At 39.8% G+C, this 20,927-nt stretch overlaps 2 protein-coding genes across 4 annotated transcripts in view; both read left to right on the top strand.

Annotated features, from left to right (window-relative positions):
• Positions 1–2,665, top strand: part of Krz (beta-arrestin protein kurtz) — a 53,993-nt gene extending 51,328 nt beyond the window's left edge. The window contains exon 6 of the mRNA XM_076432180.1: positions 2,401–2,665. Within this exon, the coding sequence (XP_076288295.1) occupies positions 2,401–2,650 (250 nt within the window). The 3' untranslated portion in view covers positions 2,651–2,665. The remainder of the gene's footprint in view (positions 1–2,400) is intronic.
• Positions 2,666–5,340: 2,675 nt separating this feature from the next.
• 5-ht2a (5-hydroxytryptamine receptor 2A) overlaps positions 5,341–20,927 on the top strand; it is a 66,931-nt gene continuing 51,344 nt past the window's right edge. The window contains exon 1 of one of the 3 annotated variants that reach the window (XM_076432170.1): positions 5,341–8,585. The gene's annotated coding sequence lies outside the window, so the exon portion shown is untranslated. The remainder of the gene's footprint in view (positions 8,586–20,927) is intronic. The other 2 variants (XM_076432171.1, XM_076432168.1) reach the window with 2 other exon arrangements.

Raw genomic sequence — 20,927 nt, 5'->3', positions numbered from 1 at the left:
ATTTTTCGTCGCACACGAAGCAATTTTCACTCGAAAATTAAACACTTCTTCCTAGCTAGAATATTTCCATTTCCTATGATTTTTTTTAACTTTTATGGATATGAAATTGGTAGAACACCCAAATGTTTAGTAATTGATCAGATACCGACATATTTAATAATGTAAACAATATTTTGCACAATGGTCCAGCAATTTTTAGTGGCGCTTCAGAGTCACGTCAGGATTCGGCAATTCGTTCCGAGATCTCCAGAGCTGGAGATTTAAAGTCGAGGAGCGGTGAGGAAAGATTTACAGGCATACACGCCCTGAATATTCTGTCACCTAGATCATGTAACAGCTTCGCTGCCGGATAGGAACAGAGATTCATGCAGATGATCAAAAGCCGATCAATTAAACCGCATTCGTTGCAGAGACGGCTGCTCCGAACACAAAAGCGAATTTTTCGAATCACCTGTCTCTGCGGATACCGCATGGGAACAGAAACGCGTTACTTCGTTGAATGGACGATAAATTTTCGTCGGAGTGTGAACGCGTCGGGACGCTGCACCACTCAATATTCGTGTCAAGAATTTCTGTCCGATGATAAACGATGCGCCGCAGATGTTGCCCGCTCAAATTCGCTGCCAGTAGCGAAATCAATGTACGCGCTGCCATTCTTTTGATGCGGAGATACCGTGACAGGCGAATTTAGGTTCGTATTATCTTTTATAGCCGCTGTTTCCACCCTTTATGCTACCACGCCTCCCAGAAAAAGAATTTTTCCCGCGCTCCGTACGTTTTAATGAAAATTAATTTCTTATTGAAAAGTTTTGGCGATTTCCAGGTTGGAAACCGCTGTTTTATAAATAATATGATGTTTCAAAGGTGGTGAGAAGCTTTTCAAATGAACAATTTCATTTTATTTCGAAGAGACTGATATTAAACAATTAACAGCAATTACACACAACGGAGAGATAGAGTTGCTATTTGAATCCGCGTTATCGGATCGCCTGACGGCATTCACGTTCATCGAATTCCCTATTCACTATTCAACACCCCCGCGGGGCTCTAAACAAAGAAACAAACGGGATCTGCGAATCGCAAAATCACGTGTTACTGCGGAAATGGTTTTTGCAATCGGGCCACTGTTCGCCCGTGAAACGTAAATGATGCGGATCGACGGGAATTGCGCGTATCATCGATCCGTTTCTATTACATAACACGGAATTTCGGGCGTGCTGTAAACAAACTAGATCGAAAAATTTACCCTCTCTCCGACACGTGCGCGACAGAGACGAGACGCGTTACGTGACTGAATAGCGTCGATCTGGCGACAACGGTTCGAAGGTAACGTCGATCCAAGGACACTGCTAATTAATTTTGTTCGTTTCATTGAATCGATGGATAAGAGAAATTAGAATACAGGCGAACTTCGATTCCCGAAGTTTGTATTTAATCTACGGGACGCAAGAAGCTGAGGCCCACTGGCATAATTGGAACTGTCCGGAAAACTATCCCGTTGACAAGTTCCAACTTCCTTTTTTCCCTCGTGTCCCTGATCGAATGTTCGAACTCGTTTCCAGTAAAAAGTAGCGATCCCCGTTGATCTATAGTTGCGATTTCCTTCATCGAGTACACAAATTTTTAGATCTTCCGAGTATAATTTAACGCGTGTCTATTCTACAGTAATTGATTTAACACGTGTCTATTCTACTGTAATTGTTCCGAAAGCATGAAACTCTGAAAATTTGTATGCAGGCTAATATGATAGTGTCTAAGCGAAGACAAATAATATTTTTCCAATAACTGGCCTCCAAAAATTGCATTCATGTAATGTCGAATATATTTTACGAACAACAAGGGTTAAAATAAGATAACTTCTAATTTCAAACAAAAATACCGTGGCTCCAGTCTGACCAAGTACTGATTGTTCCACTGGAATTCTTCTATATTATACAACGCGGCGAAACGATTGGTCTGCAAAGTCATTCGACAGATTTCGGTAGGCGTCATGCTTCTCAAATGTTTTCAACTTCCCGAGAGGTGTACAGTAATCTGAAAAGTTTCCCTGAGCAGAGAACCGCCTAAAAATCGCCTTATATTCCGCGTGTAACGCGGGTTGCCTTAATTCCCTTTTAACGGGCAGTGATGTTACCTTGAACACGGAAACTTCTCATTTCGCTGGTGAAAGTTCCCGCAAGCTCCCCAGTAAATCGCGAAAGTGTATCGTAATAGGTTTCTCCGTGGCATCCCCCCGCGGCTACATACAATACCGTTACCCTAACTTAGTCTAATCCCCGTCGGTGTTTTCGCCGTCGGGTGCCGGCGGAAAGCGAGTCTTAGATTTATTAAGTCCTGTTGGAAACTTGCGTCGTTTGCCGGGGACTATGGCGAATTCTAATGAGCGTTCTCTTCTTTCAGGCTGCTGACTTACCCCGGAAGATCTACTGCAAACATATTAGCGAACGCTGGGCTAATCTCTCGGTGCGCCAATAGGTTAGCGGAGTTGCCTTTCAATTTTCTTCACAATCTCGTTCGTGGGCGCAACGGATTCGGGACGAAGGACTCTGATGCTAGATTCTCGTCAACGCCGCCGTTGTGTACCGTTCGGGAAAACGTAATTAACCGAGCAAACAGTGTCGGAAAACCGTGGAAGAAGCTCATTTCATAGAAGAGGCCCGGGCTAGCTGGTAGAACTGCTCGAGGAGCGAAAAATCTTATTTAATTTCGCGACCGGGTGCAACCGGATTAAAAAGGATCGCGTTGCACCTCTCAACTTTGCGAATTTCAACGCCGCGACGCCGCGCCGGCCTTCGGGGGATCGCAATACGACCGTAACGCGTCGAAATTACCGACCGAACGAGTCCCAGCTCGGAAAGAACGCCTAGAGAGTCGAACTTCTGCAAAGTGAATTCTGAAGTGCGTTCCCTACCTCCGCGAGGTATTTCCGGATTCTATGTATTGATTCCGCCACTTTCCTTTCGCCCGCTTCTTTCACGGTTTTGCATTAGGAAATTAGGTTTGCGTCGCGCTCAGTAAATTATTTGAATTAGTTAACGCTTACGGTTTTATATTTCTATCTCGGGAGAGATTATCGAAACTGCAGAGCTATTCAACTGTGCCAGCTACTTGCAAACTGTTCGGTACACAGAGTTACATTTTAAATAACTTTAAAATTTATAAAATTTAATAAATAAAATTTTTATTTAAATAAAAGTTTTGCTACATTTTGGTACATGAACGAATAGTATAGCATAGTTGCTAATGTTTGTGCAATTTTCAATTCTTCTAGACGAATTTTAAGAAACTCGAATATCACATAAAATCATATTTTCCACGGTAGTAGCCTTTGCAGATCTGAAATTAATGAATATTGTACTAAATTCTGTTGTACTATATATCCTAGCATTTTTCGAAAATTTTCAAAATCCATCATTGCATAAAGATCCGCGGTGTAATCACAATGAATGTGGTAGGATTGAGCGAGATAATTAATCTACATGAAATATGCGGATCTGATATATCGAAGTGATTATTCAATTCGTTTAGAAGCTATAAATGTTGCGTTCGTTTGGAAGAATCGATACGATCACGGTACGTACACTTGAATAAGTGGATACATTAGAGGAATTTATTTTGTAGGACGTCTTGCCTCCATTGTAATCGCAGCGAGGATGTCTCCCGTCCGTACTCCACATATCGAGGATCCTACGATCCGTGAAAGTTACCAAAGTCGGAAATTTCCGCGAAGATTGAAATTTATTATTCGACGCTGCCTGGAATTTTCGATACCGTAGTTATTGGATGTGCTATTCAATTATCCAGTCGCCAGTATTCTCAGAGTTAATATCAAACGTGACTCGGAGGCGAGCGGACCCGTCGCGTCGGGTTACGAGCTTTGCAAATTTCTGCGTCAGCTATAATACATATACTACCTTCTTCACCCCTGACGATGACACTCGAAGAACAAGAAAAATGTTTTTTCTTACTGAAAAACGACTTTCCTCTGCCAGCCGGTTACGATTAGGGGAGGCTGTTTTTACCCCTTGAACAAGAGCGAGAAAGATGTGAATATTTTTCTGAGAACTATATCTCTTTCTAGGTTCTCTCTGGAAAGAAGAGTATTCTACACTCGGGGACAGAGAAGTTCCGAAAAGTTTGAGAATTGAATGCAATTAAAAGTAGTAATATTCTAGAAGTAAGAACAACCGTAGAGATAAGGGGGCATGTTAACAGTGCGATAAGGGATGAAGAAAAAGCACGCTCTGAGACGACTCTGGGAAATGTTATAAAACGGTTAAGATCTAGGGGATGACGAAGCAGAGCAAATAGATAAATTCTTGATGAACTTATCCAGCATGGGCGAATAATATTAAGTTGGAGGGAAAGTTCTGTCATACTTTAATTAAGCAGGTAATTTTGCTCGTAAATCAAAACACGTGTACAAAATAATGGAAATTATATCATTGAACAATATTAAACTTTCCTTCAAACTTAATTGCTGGAAAAAATGTTATACCTGAGCCCCGACGTACTCTAGGGGGGATAATAGTACAGTAGGACCTCGATTAACCGGATCCCGATTATAAACAAATATGCGTTTAACCCGTTGCACTCAGTTGTCCCCTCTGAGGCATCACTGAAAATTGCTGTACCGCTATTCAAAATATCGTTTACATTATTCCACATATATCGGTATCTCGTCAATTACTAAACATTTAGGTATTGTATGAGGGACCAAAAATAACAGTTACTCTAAAATTTTCTACGATAAAAATCATGAATAAAAAAGTTGATTATTATTGAAATTTAAGATAATGTACACAAAATATAAAGAAAAAAATTCGAAGAACAAAATGATTAAAAAATATCGATTTTTATACTTTTTGGTTACAAATAACAGTTATTAGGGTCCAAAAAATTGGATCCTCCTCGATAACTGTTATCGATGAGAGAAGTTCATTTCGATCGCTCATAACAGTTATCCATGAGAGAAGTTCATTTCTATCGCTCATAACAGTTATCGATGATCGAATTTCTTTTCACTTGTTCATAATAATTATTGATGAGAAAATTCATTTTGGTTGCTTATTTATTGAGTTGTCTACTCTTTTTCGGATGGAGCAAGTCTGTGAAATTCATTCAGAAGGTTTCGTACAACAAGACGAATCAGCAGACCATAAGAACAACACAAAATCTGTTTGTTTGTCACATTTTTGATTGTACCAATTAATTCTACGAATAAAAAATTTATGAAATAATTGATTGTCTTCCATTTGAAAGTTGTACTATTTAATAATAACTATTACAAATTTCCTTCATCAATAACTATTATGAGCGATCGAAATGAACTTCTCTCATTGATAACTGTTATAAGTGATCGAAATGAATTCCTCTCAAAGATAACATTTACCAACAAGAGAAAAAAATTTCGGTTACCTATAATCCTTATTTGTAACCAATACGATTTTAGTCGATGAAATACTTGTTATTTTATGCCTTTTTTCTTTTTGGTTATAACAGTTATGGTCCCTGATTATACCCCAATTTCATATCCATAAAATTTCAAAAAAATCATAGGGAATGGAAATATTCTAGATCGGAAGCAATGTTTAATTTCCCAGTTAAAATAGCTCCGAGTGCAAAGGGTTAAATATGACTACATTAAGAAGGGAAATAAATTGTCAAAACTAAAAAATTTATTTTGTAATATAATGTACATCTTAATTATTTCCCTCAGGACTTGATTATCCATCGGGCCTTAATTTATCCGGGCTGTTTGTCTCCCGATCAAGATGGTTAATGAAGGTCCTACGAGAGGCTCCAGATAACGCCTTCCAGGGAGCATACGAAGCATGGAAATCGCGCTGGAAAAAATGTGTCGACGCCCAAGGATCCTACTTTGAAGAAATTTAAAGGTTTGTACCCATATATTTAACAGTTTTTTGTTTTTTTAAATGTGGTCGCATTACTTTCCGGACAGACCCTGTATTCACTTGACCCTGCGGTGGTTATATGGTCATAAAATTCACGCAGCTGTACTGAAAAAAATTGATTAACAGTATACCGAATTTACTATTTCGCAGGTCGACAATTTAAAGAGGTTGGCTGGCATAACCGCAGCCATGAGATGTCCGGGTTTGTTCGTCAGCTGTTCAGGAAGCGTCGTGCAATATTTGGGTTTCGGGAATGGTAAACATATGTAATGATATACAATATGGCGCCGTTATTGCAGTCCGGTGCAGTCTGGTGCATTCCATAGTTGTAGGGGACGAAAGACGGAAGAATCTTTCGGGCCTCGCACGGAAAGGTAGTTTTGGCGCGCGACGCAGATCTTCCCCCCTCCCCCTCTCTATTTCTCTCGTGACTACAGCAGAACAGCTCGGTCTCCAGTGTTATCCACGCGGCCAGACCGCGAGGATGTGTTTCCGTGAGACTGTATATCAATCGAGTTTCCACTAATCGAAGACAAACTCGACCTCCCGATCGAAACTCGATTAATCCATTCGTCAGTGCGCGTTCGTTCATAATCAAACCAGAAGTGATCGTCAGAATTTCAACACGTGAAACATTTTCGTTGGATAATTTCGATGATTCGCGGTGCAACTCGTAAACGTTACATGTGTTCCTATACGATCGCCGGGGTTACATCAGGTGTCACAGATATTCGGAAATTCCTGAACAATACAGCATTCCGAACGATTCCCGCTGCAATCGCGAACCCGATTCCGAAATCGTCTTCCGGAACGCGTGGAATCGTTAACATCCGTGGAACCCGAGCGGCGCGGGTCCGTCTTGAGATTTTCTATTCGACGGTGAACTTCAATCACGAATACGTATCCACCGCCGCCGATAGAAGTCGCAAACTTCCCGCCAGTCAGGCTGGCGAGATTCCGGAGTCGTTGTCTTCGAAAATCGTGCGGAGAACTGGTGTCTAGTTGTCGAATGGATTAGAACGTCGCTTGTAAAGTAAAACTGCTTGAGAGATATTAAATAATAATAGTAATGATCAATAACTGATGTTCATAAAAATATAATGAAATTATGCTCGGAGGAAGAGCTTGATCTACGGAGTATGAATTCTTCGATGTGTTGTTTCGGCGGGTTGCTCTAGACAAAATTTCGTTTCTAGTTTTAAATACAGCTGAACAATTATTCAATATTATTATATATAATGTGTATGCTCGAAGGAAGAGCTTGTTCTATACGGTACGCAGCCTCTGGCGTAATTGTTTCGGCGTGTTGATCTAGACCATATTTCGTTTCTAGTTTTAAATACAGCTGAACAATGCTTCAATATTATTATATATAATGTGTATGCTCGAACGAAGAGCTTGATTTACATACAGTCACTCGAATTAATATTCGAACGCTCTGAAAAGACGATAACTTTTTTAATATTGTACTATACGATTTGAACTTTTTTGGGAAGCTAGAGCAACTAGTTTACTGAAGGATGTGAAAAGGAATGTTACATTTTGCAACATTTTTATCTGGGCCTATGTTGAAAATTTAAAAATACGTTTTGTAGATCTGTGTGAATGAAACATATTCTGAAAATTTCGTCAAAATCGGCCGACGTTGCAATGAGCCTACATCTAAGAATTCTTATATCTTTCAATGCCTGTCGTTTTTTTCCCGCATCAACCGATTTCGATGAAACTTTCACAGTGCATATAATTGACACAGACCTACAGAACGTACTTGTTAGATTTCCAGTACAGGCCCACTAAATTTGGGATAGAGAGAATAACACACAGGATAAAAAGTAAACAAACAAGTTTAATTGTATTCATGTAAAAATTCTTTTCGAAAATCTGAAGCTGGGGTCTCCGAGACCCCCCACATTACCTTGCGAAGGTTAAATAGAACTGAACAACAACGCAATATAAATCGTATACTCGAAGAGCTTGGTCAACAATTTGAGTCTTCAAAGAGATCTTCAAAGTTTCTTGTGTCCTCAAGTAATTCAGCTCGACCGCAGCGGAAAAAATCGGGTTCGCAGAGGGTCCTCGGCGCAGGTATAATTTACGAGTGAATTCGCAGACCGCGCGTTTGTCCGGATCGACCTCTGTCGATTATCCGGATTCGGGTGGTTTCATTAAGATAGAAACGGACGGTCTGGATCGGCCGGGATCGGCATGGAACTCGAGACTTAATGAACTCTCGCCAATCCGTTTGGCGAGTACACATCTTTCGGCGAGGAGGCTGCAGTCGCAGACGAGACGCGGAGTAGGAACGATCGTTACCGTGTTCTCGGCGGATTTTCGCGCGATTTAAAATTCAAATCGGCCCCCCCCCCCCCGGCGCATCGGAAGACGGCCACTCGGGCTCCCGACGCTTTATGGCGCCCGGTTGTCCCGCAAATTCCTTGGCGATCGATTATCGGGGATTGCGCGAATCCGTAATCCCCGGCTGTCGTGAAATTACGGGAGCCCCGCGGTGCCGTGAGTTGTGGTTTCGCGGTCTCGCGATCGAAACCGGAAGAGAGTGTCGAGACGGTTCCGGAATTGCGGAGCAGGACACGACGGTAAAAGTGGAACATCGTCGAGAGGATCGTGCTCACCTGGAAGCGGTGGATCTAAGGGAAGATCAACGAGAAAAATGTGAGTAAAATGATTCAGCGTAGTACGTACATACATCCGGCGAATCGAGATAAAACTTTGGTATCATGTCGGACGAACAATACAGAGATATGAAACCTCAGCTCTGCAGAAGTTTGAGCGCGTTCCGAAGATAAAAGTCTCCGCGAGTGGAGGGACATTTAGCTGTGCTTCCGGGGAGAAGAAATTGATTTGAAAGTTCCTGGAAACTGTTCGTATGCGTGGAAAATGTAATTTCGGACGAATCTAGCTGTTTCTCTATGTTTTGAATTGGAATTGAATTGCAAGCCGCTTGCACACATCGGAGCATTTGAATAATTACTCGATCAAGCAAATCAAGCGTCAGTAATGTGGAAATTAAACGTAGAGAGTTTAGAAAACGTGTAAACTAAAATTGTTGAATTGTGTTAAAATATTTTCAATAATTGGGATAGAGAGGGTACATCATCTTAGAACGTTGTGTCGGGCTTGAATTGTCTACTTCGTCGGTGTGGGTTAGTTCTCATTATGTTAAGCTATGCCTGGGTTAATTAATTCAGGTTTAGTCTGGGTTAGGTTCCGCAGTAAGAGGTAGCCTCGCATAACACAGCTTGCAATAACGTTGACAATTATCTTGCAGGAAACGTAATTTAGTTACAAACGATCTGTAAGACGTATAGCGTACTCTCGAACACGAAATGTCTGTACACGTGTGTTGTCATTAGACTGCAATTAAATTGTGTGGAATTTTATATTCTAGCATTTTTTTGAACACTTTTAGAAGCCATAAATGCGTAAAGATCCGCAGTCCAGTTATCATTTTGGTCAAAATTTTCGCCAAAACTAAACAGGTTGGTATAGAACTTGATTTTACTTGTATATTTGACTTACCCCATGTGGGGGTCGCACGGTTATCGTTGAGACAAGGGATGGCCGAGAAAATTGAAAGGGTTGAATATAGAATTTTCTTATTACGTAGGTTTTCGTTTCGGAAATAATTCGAGGTCGGTCCGATACCAAGAACGAGATTTCGCATTATTTTTTATTCCTGTTCGTTCATTCGTGGGTCTGATTAATTCAAATCCCACCTGAAACTGAACGCGGTACCGCGCGGCTGGAATATCTTTCTATTCAGCGTCCAGTAATGGCGCGGATTCTATTCTAACGAAGTGCAGCACCGCGAAAACGAATCTGTTGCCCCTTTATAACCCAATCTGGCTCGGAAGTACAAGCAATTTGTATCGTCCCGTCGTTCGCTACCTTTTTTCTGCTCCTGTATACTGTATATCGATGGAAAAACCGTGGTAGCGAAGCTCGGGCATCTCCGCGGGAAATTTCCCAAGGACCCGCGCGCGCCAGAATCGCTTCGGTTCCGTTATTAATATATATACATATATTTTTTAATTAGAGACACCGAGTCCCTCCATAAACCAGTGTTTAGATGAAATCAATACCGTAAACATAAAATCTCTTGGAAGCCAACCGGATACGTGCCGTGCATGAAATTGCATTCGTAATGCCGAGTGGTGCAGACTGAATAATTAAAAGCTAGAAAATTTGCAAAGCCTCGTGTAATCGAAGGATAAATTTTAATGGAACAAGATTTGATCTCGAGAGATATCAACCGAATGAAATTCAATCGAAGATATCATTTGTTTTTTAATTCATCGTTCAATACCGTGTGCTACCATTTTGCCGAATTTACGGGAACTTTGATTTACGATCTGTACCATTATTTAAAATATTGTTTACACTACTAGATATGTTGGTATCTATTCAATATTGCTAAACATTTAGGTATTGTACGAGGTCAATTATAGTTAAGAGTTAAAATAGCTCCGACTGCAAAGGGCTAAGAGATTTATTAGATTATCAATGGATTTACTTCTCCGAGCACATATTGCAATAAAAATGACTGTAAAATAAGTCTCCGTACACCCTTTAAAACGGAATAACTTTTTTATAATTATACCAAATGTGTGTGTGTGACCTGATGTTTTGTAAGCAATTAGAAGCATTGGTTTACTGGATGATGTGCAAAAAATATTTTCTAAAAATTACAATTTACAAGGTTGCATGCAAAAATCAGAAAGGCACTTTTTAAAACTTTTTTATTTGGGCCCTTAATAAAAATTTGAAATATATGTTTTGTAGATCTATAGTGGTTACACAGCTGCTGAAAATTTCATCGAAATCGGTTGATGCAGGAAAAAGAGACACGCATCGGAAGATGTACGATTCTGTGGATTTTTTATGCAGAAACTGATCAAAAGTCGTATTTAAAACATATATTTTAAATTTTCATTAGGGACCCAAACAAAAAAGTATAAAAAAAAACTTTTTTTTGTATGTAAACTGACGATGTAACCAATGCTTCTAATTGCTTACAAATAATCAGATCGTTTGGTACGATTATAAAAACGTCATTCTGTTTTAAAGGGTGTACGGAGACTTTGTAGTCACTTTTAGTGTTGAATCGGACCGAACACGCTGAAAGTGACGTTTAGTGTAACTTACGATTTCGAAAGGAGATACGAGGCAGGATTTTTTTCATCTGTCGAATCCGATCCCCCGTGAAATTGGCAATTGAAAGGGCCAGTGATCCCTGATTAGCCGAGTCCTAAGGGACCCTACATTCTCCCTCCAAATTTATACGAAATCCAGGAACAGGCCGTGAATCATCTCCGAGTGTAATGTAGCAATCGGATCGTGACAAATTAGTCGACATTCAAGGGAATCAAAGAGCGCCGGTGGATTGACACGTGAAAGAGACGCGTTAAGAGAAAGCTGCACCCCCTTAATTCAGCGCCCATGGGATTTTAAGTGCCTCCGCCTACCTGTGTTCGATTTGATTAACCGTGTCCGTGTCGCACAACGAAATTATATTTCCTTTGCCGGCGCGTCGAGACATCAATAAATAGAGCGGCTCGTGAGATCGAGCTTTAACCGGATCATGTTTAATTCTGTTCTCCCCTTTTGTCTCTATCTCTATCTCCCTCTCTCTCTCTCTCTCTCTCTCTCGCTCACACACCTTTTTCTCTCCACCTCTCTGTGTCTCTTTCCCCGTCTGATAAATCGTTCGCTTTTCACCTTACTCCTCGAAACGTAAAGAACTTTTCAGAGCAGAGGTTAAAACGATCCATTTCACCTCTTTTATTTCAATATAAACGCGTTTATTCCGCGTGACAACGACGAAATAACGTAATTATAACACCGGCTTTCTGTTCACCTTCTTACTGGTTTTCTTTCTAGTAATTTGGTATTTCATTTTTCGGCTTGTGGGCATTACCCAGGTATCACGCCAATTTTAATGAAATTCGTATAGCATATACAGGGTGCTTCAGTTGAAGGAGGCCGCCTACATATCTCCTTTATTTTTAATGATACAATAAATATTTATGGCATAATTTATATGGTATCGAAGGAGGAATATCATAGCAGAACCATTTCCTTTGTCCGGTTATTTTTTCATACTTTTTTCAAGATCATCTATTATTTTCTTTTATCGGAAAACTTATTTTTTTTTATTCCATCTTATAGCGGCTGAGAAAGTACATCTGAATATGCTTAAGTCATTAACAAGATGGAATAAAAAAAACAGTTTTCCCGATAAAAAATAACGATTACCTTGAAAAAACTATGAAAAAATAACCGAACAAAAAAGAATTGTTCTTCTATGATATTCCTCCTTCGATACCATTTAAATATTTTTTTTGTCCCATTAAAAATAAAGGAGATATTTAGATGGCCTCCGTCAGCTGAGACACCCAGTATATTAAATCATTGCATAAGTTCGTGCACGATTTTTCTAGATTTCGCAAACTGTACTGCACGGCGGAGTATAAAAAGAAAATTACATAGTACATAGTCTTTTCTAATTGTACAGTATAATTGATTAATGAAGCTGCATTCTTCAAAGTTTTACCATTGAATTTCAATTTCAAATCGGGCACGAACTTACGCAATCATCTGATAGTTCGTTGAAAAAAATTTGACACGTGTTTTTTCATATCTGGGGGGTGAAAATAACCCTAGAAGTTGGGGATGAAAACCCTATTTTTGATCTAGAGGGTCCAGGATAATAATTTTTTTTTTTAATTATGTGTTTTCGATGAAGGATCGTAGTTGTGTGTAAAAAGATTTCAGAAAGGATTATTTGTTTAATTCATATTTTAAAAATGATAGGAAAAATGCACAGATCGATGAAATACAAAATGAAGAATGTTTTAAAGTATTATTAAAACACATTTTCATTGGACCTGTCTCCCAGAAATGATCCAGACAATTTTTATTATGCATGAATTATATCTACATATAATTCGCTGAAAAAAATGTTTCGTCAATTTAAAAAAATCTTTGCGCTAATATTGCCGTACAAAGAGATGTTAACACGGAACGTGCAGAGATTTCTCGGGATTGAAATTCCATTAACTAATCACCTGCAGCATATTTCGTGTGCGTGTCACGATGTATTCGAAATTTGGGATTTCGGTGCGGCAGTCACGGCACCCTATTAAACAACATTTTCCCCGGCGAATTCCACATCGAGGACTAGGAGAGGTGTGTTAGTTATTGCACTGTAATTTTGTCAAGCCCCGGGCGTGGCGTTACGCGATTAACATTCACCATTTGACCGTGGAAGCTCCCGGAAAATCCTCGCAGAAGAGATTTCCTTTCGAACGACGCCGCGCCGGGATAACGGCCGCGTAAAGCTCGTAAAATTCTGCATAAAACCTGGCCCGTAAAGTCACAGGTTTCGGCGTGCAACTTTAATTTTATTTAGAGGGGCCCGCCGAGAAACAGAAAGGATTACAACGTTGGGGGAAACCGTTGCGATTCATTTCGGACGATTTTTCACTAACAAGAATCGCGAGCGACGTTGAACGGTTTGTTGTCGGGACAAGCGGGGCCGTCGTAAAATATTCGAGAATTAACAATGCGCTCAATAAATCAACGCGACGAGTCGTGAACCAGTAAATGGAACGAAAACATTAACAACCGCGCATTAACATAGATTTTTTAGTATGCGAGGGATTGTCGATTAATGCGTTGTTGACCGCCGAACAACGCGCTCGACATCGAATTGTTCCGACGGGATTGGTAATGTTTTCTGGAGTACGAGTTAACTTTAATCACGCTTAATATTCACGATATAAAATTGCAAGTTTATTCCGGAATTTACGGGACCGGTAAAATGGCGAATCCCACGGAAATCGCCGTTTTAAATCTTGACGTTTAATGTGACCGATAGACGGATCCATATGCAAAATACGAATTTTCTGGCTGAATTGCAGCAAACTGCAGAGAAATAAAAATTTATCGAATAACATGTCTGAAGGGGGTGATTCTATATTCGAAAATCCTTCGAATCTTTTTTCAAACTTTATTCATTCAATTTGCACAAATGCTTTAAATCGACAGTCTAATTCTGAAAAAAACTTCCTGTCATTCATCGACTTCGAAGAAAGGAGGAGGTTACTCAATTCGATCTGTACGTGACTTTTCTTTTTGTTCGCTTTTTGTTTCTATGTATGTTCAGCGATTACTCCGAGATGAATGGACCAATCAGGACGAAACCTTTTGCATTTTGTAGGGTATGTCTCGCGATTGGTCCCTTGAAAACAAGTTTTGCATTTTTTCATTCTTTGCGGTTTTTATTGCAAATAACCAATAAGACCGAAAGACCATCCTACGGTGTTCTACAAATTCTGCTCGTTCCACGAAAAAGTGTGAAATAAAGAAATTGTATAAAAAAAAATTAAGTCGACTTCGAAAAAACGCACTTAAAAAATGCACTGAAAAGTATGAAATAATTTCCATTTGATTTATGCGAATATACACGAACTTAAATACACCGCAATCTTTTCGGAGGCGGCGCAAAATTGAAAATTTTCAAAATGACATGTTGCTGATTACGATTGCATTGGAATATGATAGACTTGGAAATCAGTAGGTGAGAGAAGAAAATATGTGAAAGCATGTAGAAGAATTGAAGGATTCTCGTAATTTCCAGTGTCGAAAACTTTCAATTTTGCGCCGCCTCCGAAAACATTGTATTTGTATTTAAGTTCGTGCGTCTTCACATAAATTAAATGGAAATTATTTCATACTTTTTAGTGCATTTTTTAAGCGTGTTTTTTCGAAGTCGGTTCAATTTTCTTTTTTATCATTTTTATAAAACAGTGTAAATGTAAAATAGTTGCTTTCAATATGTAGCGTCACTGCAAATGCCACATGTTGCTGCGAATGCGTTGAAATGTGCATTTGAAACATTCAGAAACTGAAATCCATTAAATGTCGCAAATTGGTTTAGACAGAGCCTAGTATCGATATCGTACCATTTACATGTTGCAGATTGAAATGTGGCGTATTGATTTGCGCAAATGGTTTTGTTTTCGTAGGTTCCTGTTGTTCGAATGACATTGTCGACGTAGAAATGGAAAAAGCAAATCGGTTCGGTTCCATCGAATGCGTTCACAATGGGGCGTGAAACCATGGGGAACTATTCGCAATGTAGACAAGTTATGTATATCGATGAACCTACGGTTCAATGTTGGACCAAACAATTCCAAAATATTGCCAACTGAATAGGACTGTTATCTTCTAACAATGGCGAACCGCGTTGTCTCCTAAATGACCCGGCGGAAATCCAATGAACTGAGACTTTACCTTACTCAGCTTTTATACCCTCGGATCTTATCCCTCTAATCGGGATACTGCCTCCCTAAGTATCTTGACGAGCTCTTGCGAAAAAATTTTTCAATAACCTGAAAGATGCTGCGGACTTCTTTGACAATTTCGTTTGCTCCGTGGCTTTAGATTGCTCCGTGGTATTACATATACAATCAAATTTGAGACTGGGGATTTTACAACAATCGTGGCTGGGTGTAATTTAAAACATGAAGACGTTCAGACAATCTCGGAACATCCATATTTCATTTACAATTAATTAAAATTTTAAGAAATTGCTGTATGGTTCTTATGTGTCTCGTGATTGAAGAAATTCTTATATAATTATTGTGTCTCGTAATCGACGAAGAAAATTTTGCAGAAAGTTCTGCAGTCTAATTGTGACTGGTCCATCATTATCTTATTGATAAGTTCGGTTAAACTACAGTAAAATTCTGTAGGAGTAAAATACAAATTGTTGTGGATCAAATTCGTTGTCGGCCAAAGCTTTTGTCGGACAAATCTGGAGTCGGAGAAATGTTGTCGGCGGAAACCGTGTCGGAGAAATCTGTGTCGGTGATTTGCATGGGACCCTTCACAGACATGACAGAAAGTTCACTTCCATACACACAGCAATACTAATTTTGTCCACCCCTATTCTAGTCAATCTGCACTGAAAGTAATTCCTCAGGCATCTAGTAGCAATCCAGCAGCCCTAATAAGCCTCGATGAAATGCTTTGTCGAATACCTCGTTCGATCCGACAATCCCCCAGCATATTTATTCGAATCGGACAGGCCGATGAAGCTACGGGTACCGGTGGCCGGCGAGCGGTTAATTCACAGGACCTCGGTGTCCGATCGACGGATTCCATTTACGAGGTCCTCACGTCGACGACAGGCCTTGCAAACACGTTCGTGGCCGACGATTGTTTGAATCGTCGGTTTCGGTTCGTTGAATCCGATGGAAGTTTAGAAACAGGGGCTACAACGTTGTTCCCGTTCCCTCTCCCGACTCTCGTAAGCTTATCTCGATCGTGCTCCGAAAATCGAAGCAAGAAAACCGGAGCGAACGGATCCTCGTTCTCTTCCGAAATTAGATGGGTCTTTCGATCAACATTTCTGTAGCTTCGCCCAGAGTTTTATGCGCTCCACGGTAATAGCGTATCCGGGGTGTTCGTTCCGGCGCTTTTAGACCCCCTCGAAGCTTTTTAACCGGTTCCTGTTTGCTCGGGAAATAAAATGACCGAAGTATGTTATGCAGCGCCGTGCGGTTAGCTGCGAAAACTCTCGCATTGTCCCATGGAAAAATATACTTCCCCCTCAGCCGTGTAACTTTTTGCTTGTTCACTTTTTTTTAACCGTCGAAATCTCGTGTGTCGCTCGCGCAAAGTTTGCAGCGCTATCGGACACCGGCTCTTTGCAGCTGGACACTACGTATCCGACGAAATGATGGGCCGTAATTACTTAAATCGTTAATAGACTGCATTAATAGGATTTTCAATAATTGTGCTGTACCAAAGAAAGCATAGAAATCTTCTTTTACATTGCAGTTTTAAATGGAACTATTAGATGACGTGATTGAGGGTGACTTGTTAGTTCACAATGAAAATTGCTGTTGCCATTGAAGGTTCCATTAAAAAGTGTTTAGCCATGTACCATAGATTTTTCAGAATTATGTAATAATCACCGGTCGGTAATGTGTTAATAGGGTCTACTTGAAACGGGAAGCTCATCAGCACAATTATGGAGCAGTGAAAGTAATTATTAGACTCATTCATCCTCTGTCGCAACGCACGCGTCATTGTTATTCAAATTGGGGACCTTTGCGCGAAATAAACACTTTCCGCGTCAATTAATCGCTGCTGGAACCAAATATTAAAATTAGTTTGATTTTTAATCGCATTAACTACTTAAACTTTACGTGACTTCGATATAAATAAATTTTTATTGAATAAAATAACTACATCAATGCAAAATAAATATTTGCTACTGTCGATACCTCTGTTTATGCTTGAAACACTAAATTTAATGTTTTGCACTAACTTGTAAAATATATTGGTATGTGAAAAAATGGTTGAAATGGAAATTCTGTGGTTTCAAGAGTAGTACACGATGGATTCATTAGTTTGTTTTCTATTTTGCTATTTTGCCGAGATATGAAGGTCACCATCGATTTCATTATAGTAAAGAGTAAATTTTAATCTCGTGGTTGAAGGCGGAATCCAACCCTGAATAAAAAACTATAAGGGCATATCGGATGGAAAACTAGTAGTTACAGAGATATCTGCATTACACACGCGCTCGCGCGAAAATCGGAATTGATTAATTTAATCACTATATGCAGCATTTTATTTCCCTCGCGTATTTCAACGGGGAATTATATGGCGCGGCGCGACACTGTCGCGTGTGTCGCAGGTTTTAATTGTTCACCTGTGCAATTTAACTAATTAAAATCTTTATGGAACAGTGACTATCCATTCGGAACATGAGCAGAGCGCTGTTTAACCGTTAACAATCATGCGATATAGAACTTTGAGTTCGACGAAGCCCGAGTTCCAGCGGAACGTTGGAATTATTTAAATTATTTTTGCAAATTAACTTCCAGAATATGCGAGCGAGGTAATCGATTGGAAAGTACTTACGAGTATCCTTTAGCGACATTTCAATTTTTCCAAATTATTTTTGCATGAGAGGTTCGCTGGAAAATACATCGTTTCAAACAGCTGTTCGTTTAAAAGTGCACTCACACGAAAGATATTCAATTAATGCAGAATCATTTGTTAATTAACACTTGTGTCCCCACTCTAGCTTCCCCTTCTGCGACGCTTCCCCCACTCATTCGCCGCGGTCCGGTCGCGTGACGCGTTCCGTCTCTGTCGCGCACGTGTCACGTTGTCACGTGGCTAATCTGGTACTCGCGGAGAGAGGGTAACTCTTCCCCTCAATTCGTACTGCCTCCTCTCATCTGACGGCTCTGAGTGGACCCAAAAAATATTCGAATCTTTAAACTGTGATAATTTCATTTAATAAACTTGGTCTCATTTTGAAGCTTGAGACGCTGTAATTTAATTTAAAATTAATGTAATAATTTATCAATAATTTAATGTAATTTAAAAAATAAAAAAAGCACGATGTAATTGAACAAACAGACAAACAAACAAACAAACAGACAGACAAACAAGAAAGCGAGCTAATAAAAACGTGGTAAAAACTCGTGAGATGTTTTCGAAAATTGAAGGGACTCTCGCAAAAATTTTTTGTTAATGTTTCTAGAGACCCTCCAATTTTCGAGGGAAAACATTTCTCAAGTTTTTCATCAATTACATCGTGAAAAAACTGTCTTAAATAGTTTATGGAAGTAGAATTCTCAAGCTTTTTAAAATGAGACCAAGAATGAAAATGTCACAGTTCAAAGGTTCGAGTATTTTTCAAATCGACCCAGAGTCGGTAACATTAAAACATCTTTTCCTGAGCGAGTCAACGATAAGATGGAAGTGAAAATCTAACCTCCGCGAACGATTCTAGCGCGGAACGCTGTCATTGGCCTTAGTAACCTCCGCTGGTGTGTCACACATATGTCGTGATCGAGTCGTATTATTTTCCGTGTGCGGGCCTGCTAACAAATTACATCCGTATCACGCTCCCATCGGTCGATGTCCAATCAGCTGAGTCGAAAGCTCTGCTCCCCGTATCTCCAGCTGAACGGCCGATGCACTTTGTCCGTGATACCGCGTGTACCCGTGATACACATTTGTCAATCTACCGCATTAGACTATAATTCGACTCTCTCTAAACTTTACATTGCAACTTTTCTCCATCGGTCACCGATCTATCTTTCGTGTCTGCGTCCTATGCGCGATATAAAAAAGATTGCTAGATTGTGAAAGTAAAAGGTTCAAGGTTTAAAATGAGCCAGCTGTATCGTTGTCTAATTATTGTAGCTACGTGGATGTACAAACGTTCGAGCTATAAACAATTAACTATCGCATTGCTAATGGAAACAACGGGTATACTACGGTAGGACGTAAGACGAAACGACGCGACGTAACTCGGGGTAGTAGTACTGTACTTTTATCCGTTCGAGTGGGGAGCAAGTAACTGGAATTGCTGAAGAATGGTGACATATCTCACTGGAATGGAAGGTTACGAGCAGAGATATAGAGATTCATCCGAGAGGTACGAGAATGTTCCTCGAACTGGGTGAAGCATTTCCGATATATTGTTAAAAATACTGGACTCCCTCACATGTTGCCGAGCTTCAATCTTACGTCCCCATTTCTGCAATTTCGAGATGAAATCGTACAAAATCTGACCAGTCAATCGTCGTGAGAGTAGATAGTTCATTTCAGAACCGGCCTTGTCCACTTCATCGAGTCCAGAAATTGTTAAATATCTGGATCATTGGTTTCGTCTTGCCCTGTGATTTATATCGTCATATTAATAAAAATATGTTACATTAAAGAAAAACATCGATGTCCTTGAAATCTTGAAAAAATTACCTTGGGGGAAAAATTATTTCCACTATAATAGGTCCTCTCGCAATACTTTGTCCTTTTGACATTTGTTTTCTGCTAAATAAAAATATGTTGTATTCAAAACGTCATCAATGTCCTTGATATCACGAAAAAATGAGAAAAAGAAAGCTATTGCCACTATAATAATTCCCCTCGCGCGAAACAATTTTCTACTGAATAAAAATATGTTATATTCAAAGACGCACATATCAAATAATTTTTGAAATTTTAAATTCTCTCTCTTTCTCTCTCTCTCTCATTTACTAAATAATATTTATAATATTCTTATCTACTAAATAAAAATTAACAAATTAATAGTACGTCCTATCTTTGAAAAAGAGTCAAACTTCTGGAGGAGAGGGGTGGAGGTGACTTCTACCCCCACGACCCAGCTAAAGCCTTGAAGAGAGCACCACTTCCCCATAAATCTCGATGTCTCTAAAATCCCGCGTTTCCGCATTTCCGGTGTTCCTCGTTTCCGTTCCTTTCGCTCATTTCCCCGGCATTCGTCTAAACACGCTCGTTCCCGCGAACTTCGCGTCCTCGTGTCGCCATATTTCCGCGTCTCCGCGCTTTCGAACGAGCTCCATCGCGCGTCGTTTAATCGACTTCGCAGCGCAACAGAAATACCGTCCCGGGCCGTTTCGCGTCAACAAATTAATATCGATGCATCGCCGCTCTTCGACAACCCATTTATGTGCTCGCGCAATGAAAAAGTGACCTCGTGCGTTACGGGGATATTTGTTGATTTCATTAGAACCGTGTGAGTGTGCTCCCCCACCTCTTCCCTCTGCGTTCGTATTGTTGTTTAATTTCATCGTCGCAGTTATTCCATTTAACGAGAAATGATAGCGCTTTCAACAGACGTCGAAACCCATCCCCCTATGTGTCACGAAGTCTCGGGGATGAGTTATACAGGGTGGACCAATAATTCTGACCATCTTGAATATTTTTCTGATTTTTAACAATATCAACAAATTTTATCTACGAAACTTGCGTAGTACATATTGTGAAGACCTTCCGGAAATTTCAAGGTTACCTTTAAACCAGCACGAATTTTTTATTTTGCATAACGTGTTCAAGTTTGAGAACAAAAAATAAAATATATACAGCTGTCGGATTGTTCCAAAAAAACATTGTGAGTGTTGATACAAATCTAAATAAATGTTTTTGGGTTTCAAA

Source organism: Lasioglossum baleicum, chromosome 10 (genome assembly GCF_051020765.1).
Source record: "Lasioglossum baleicum chromosome 10, iyLasBale1, whole genome shotgun sequence".
In the NCBI taxonomy this organism is placed as follows: domain Eukaryota; kingdom Metazoa; phylum Arthropoda; class Insecta; order Hymenoptera; family Halictidae; genus Lasioglossum; species Lasioglossum baleicum.
This window is presented reverse-complemented; position numbering and strand designations above follow the sequence as displayed.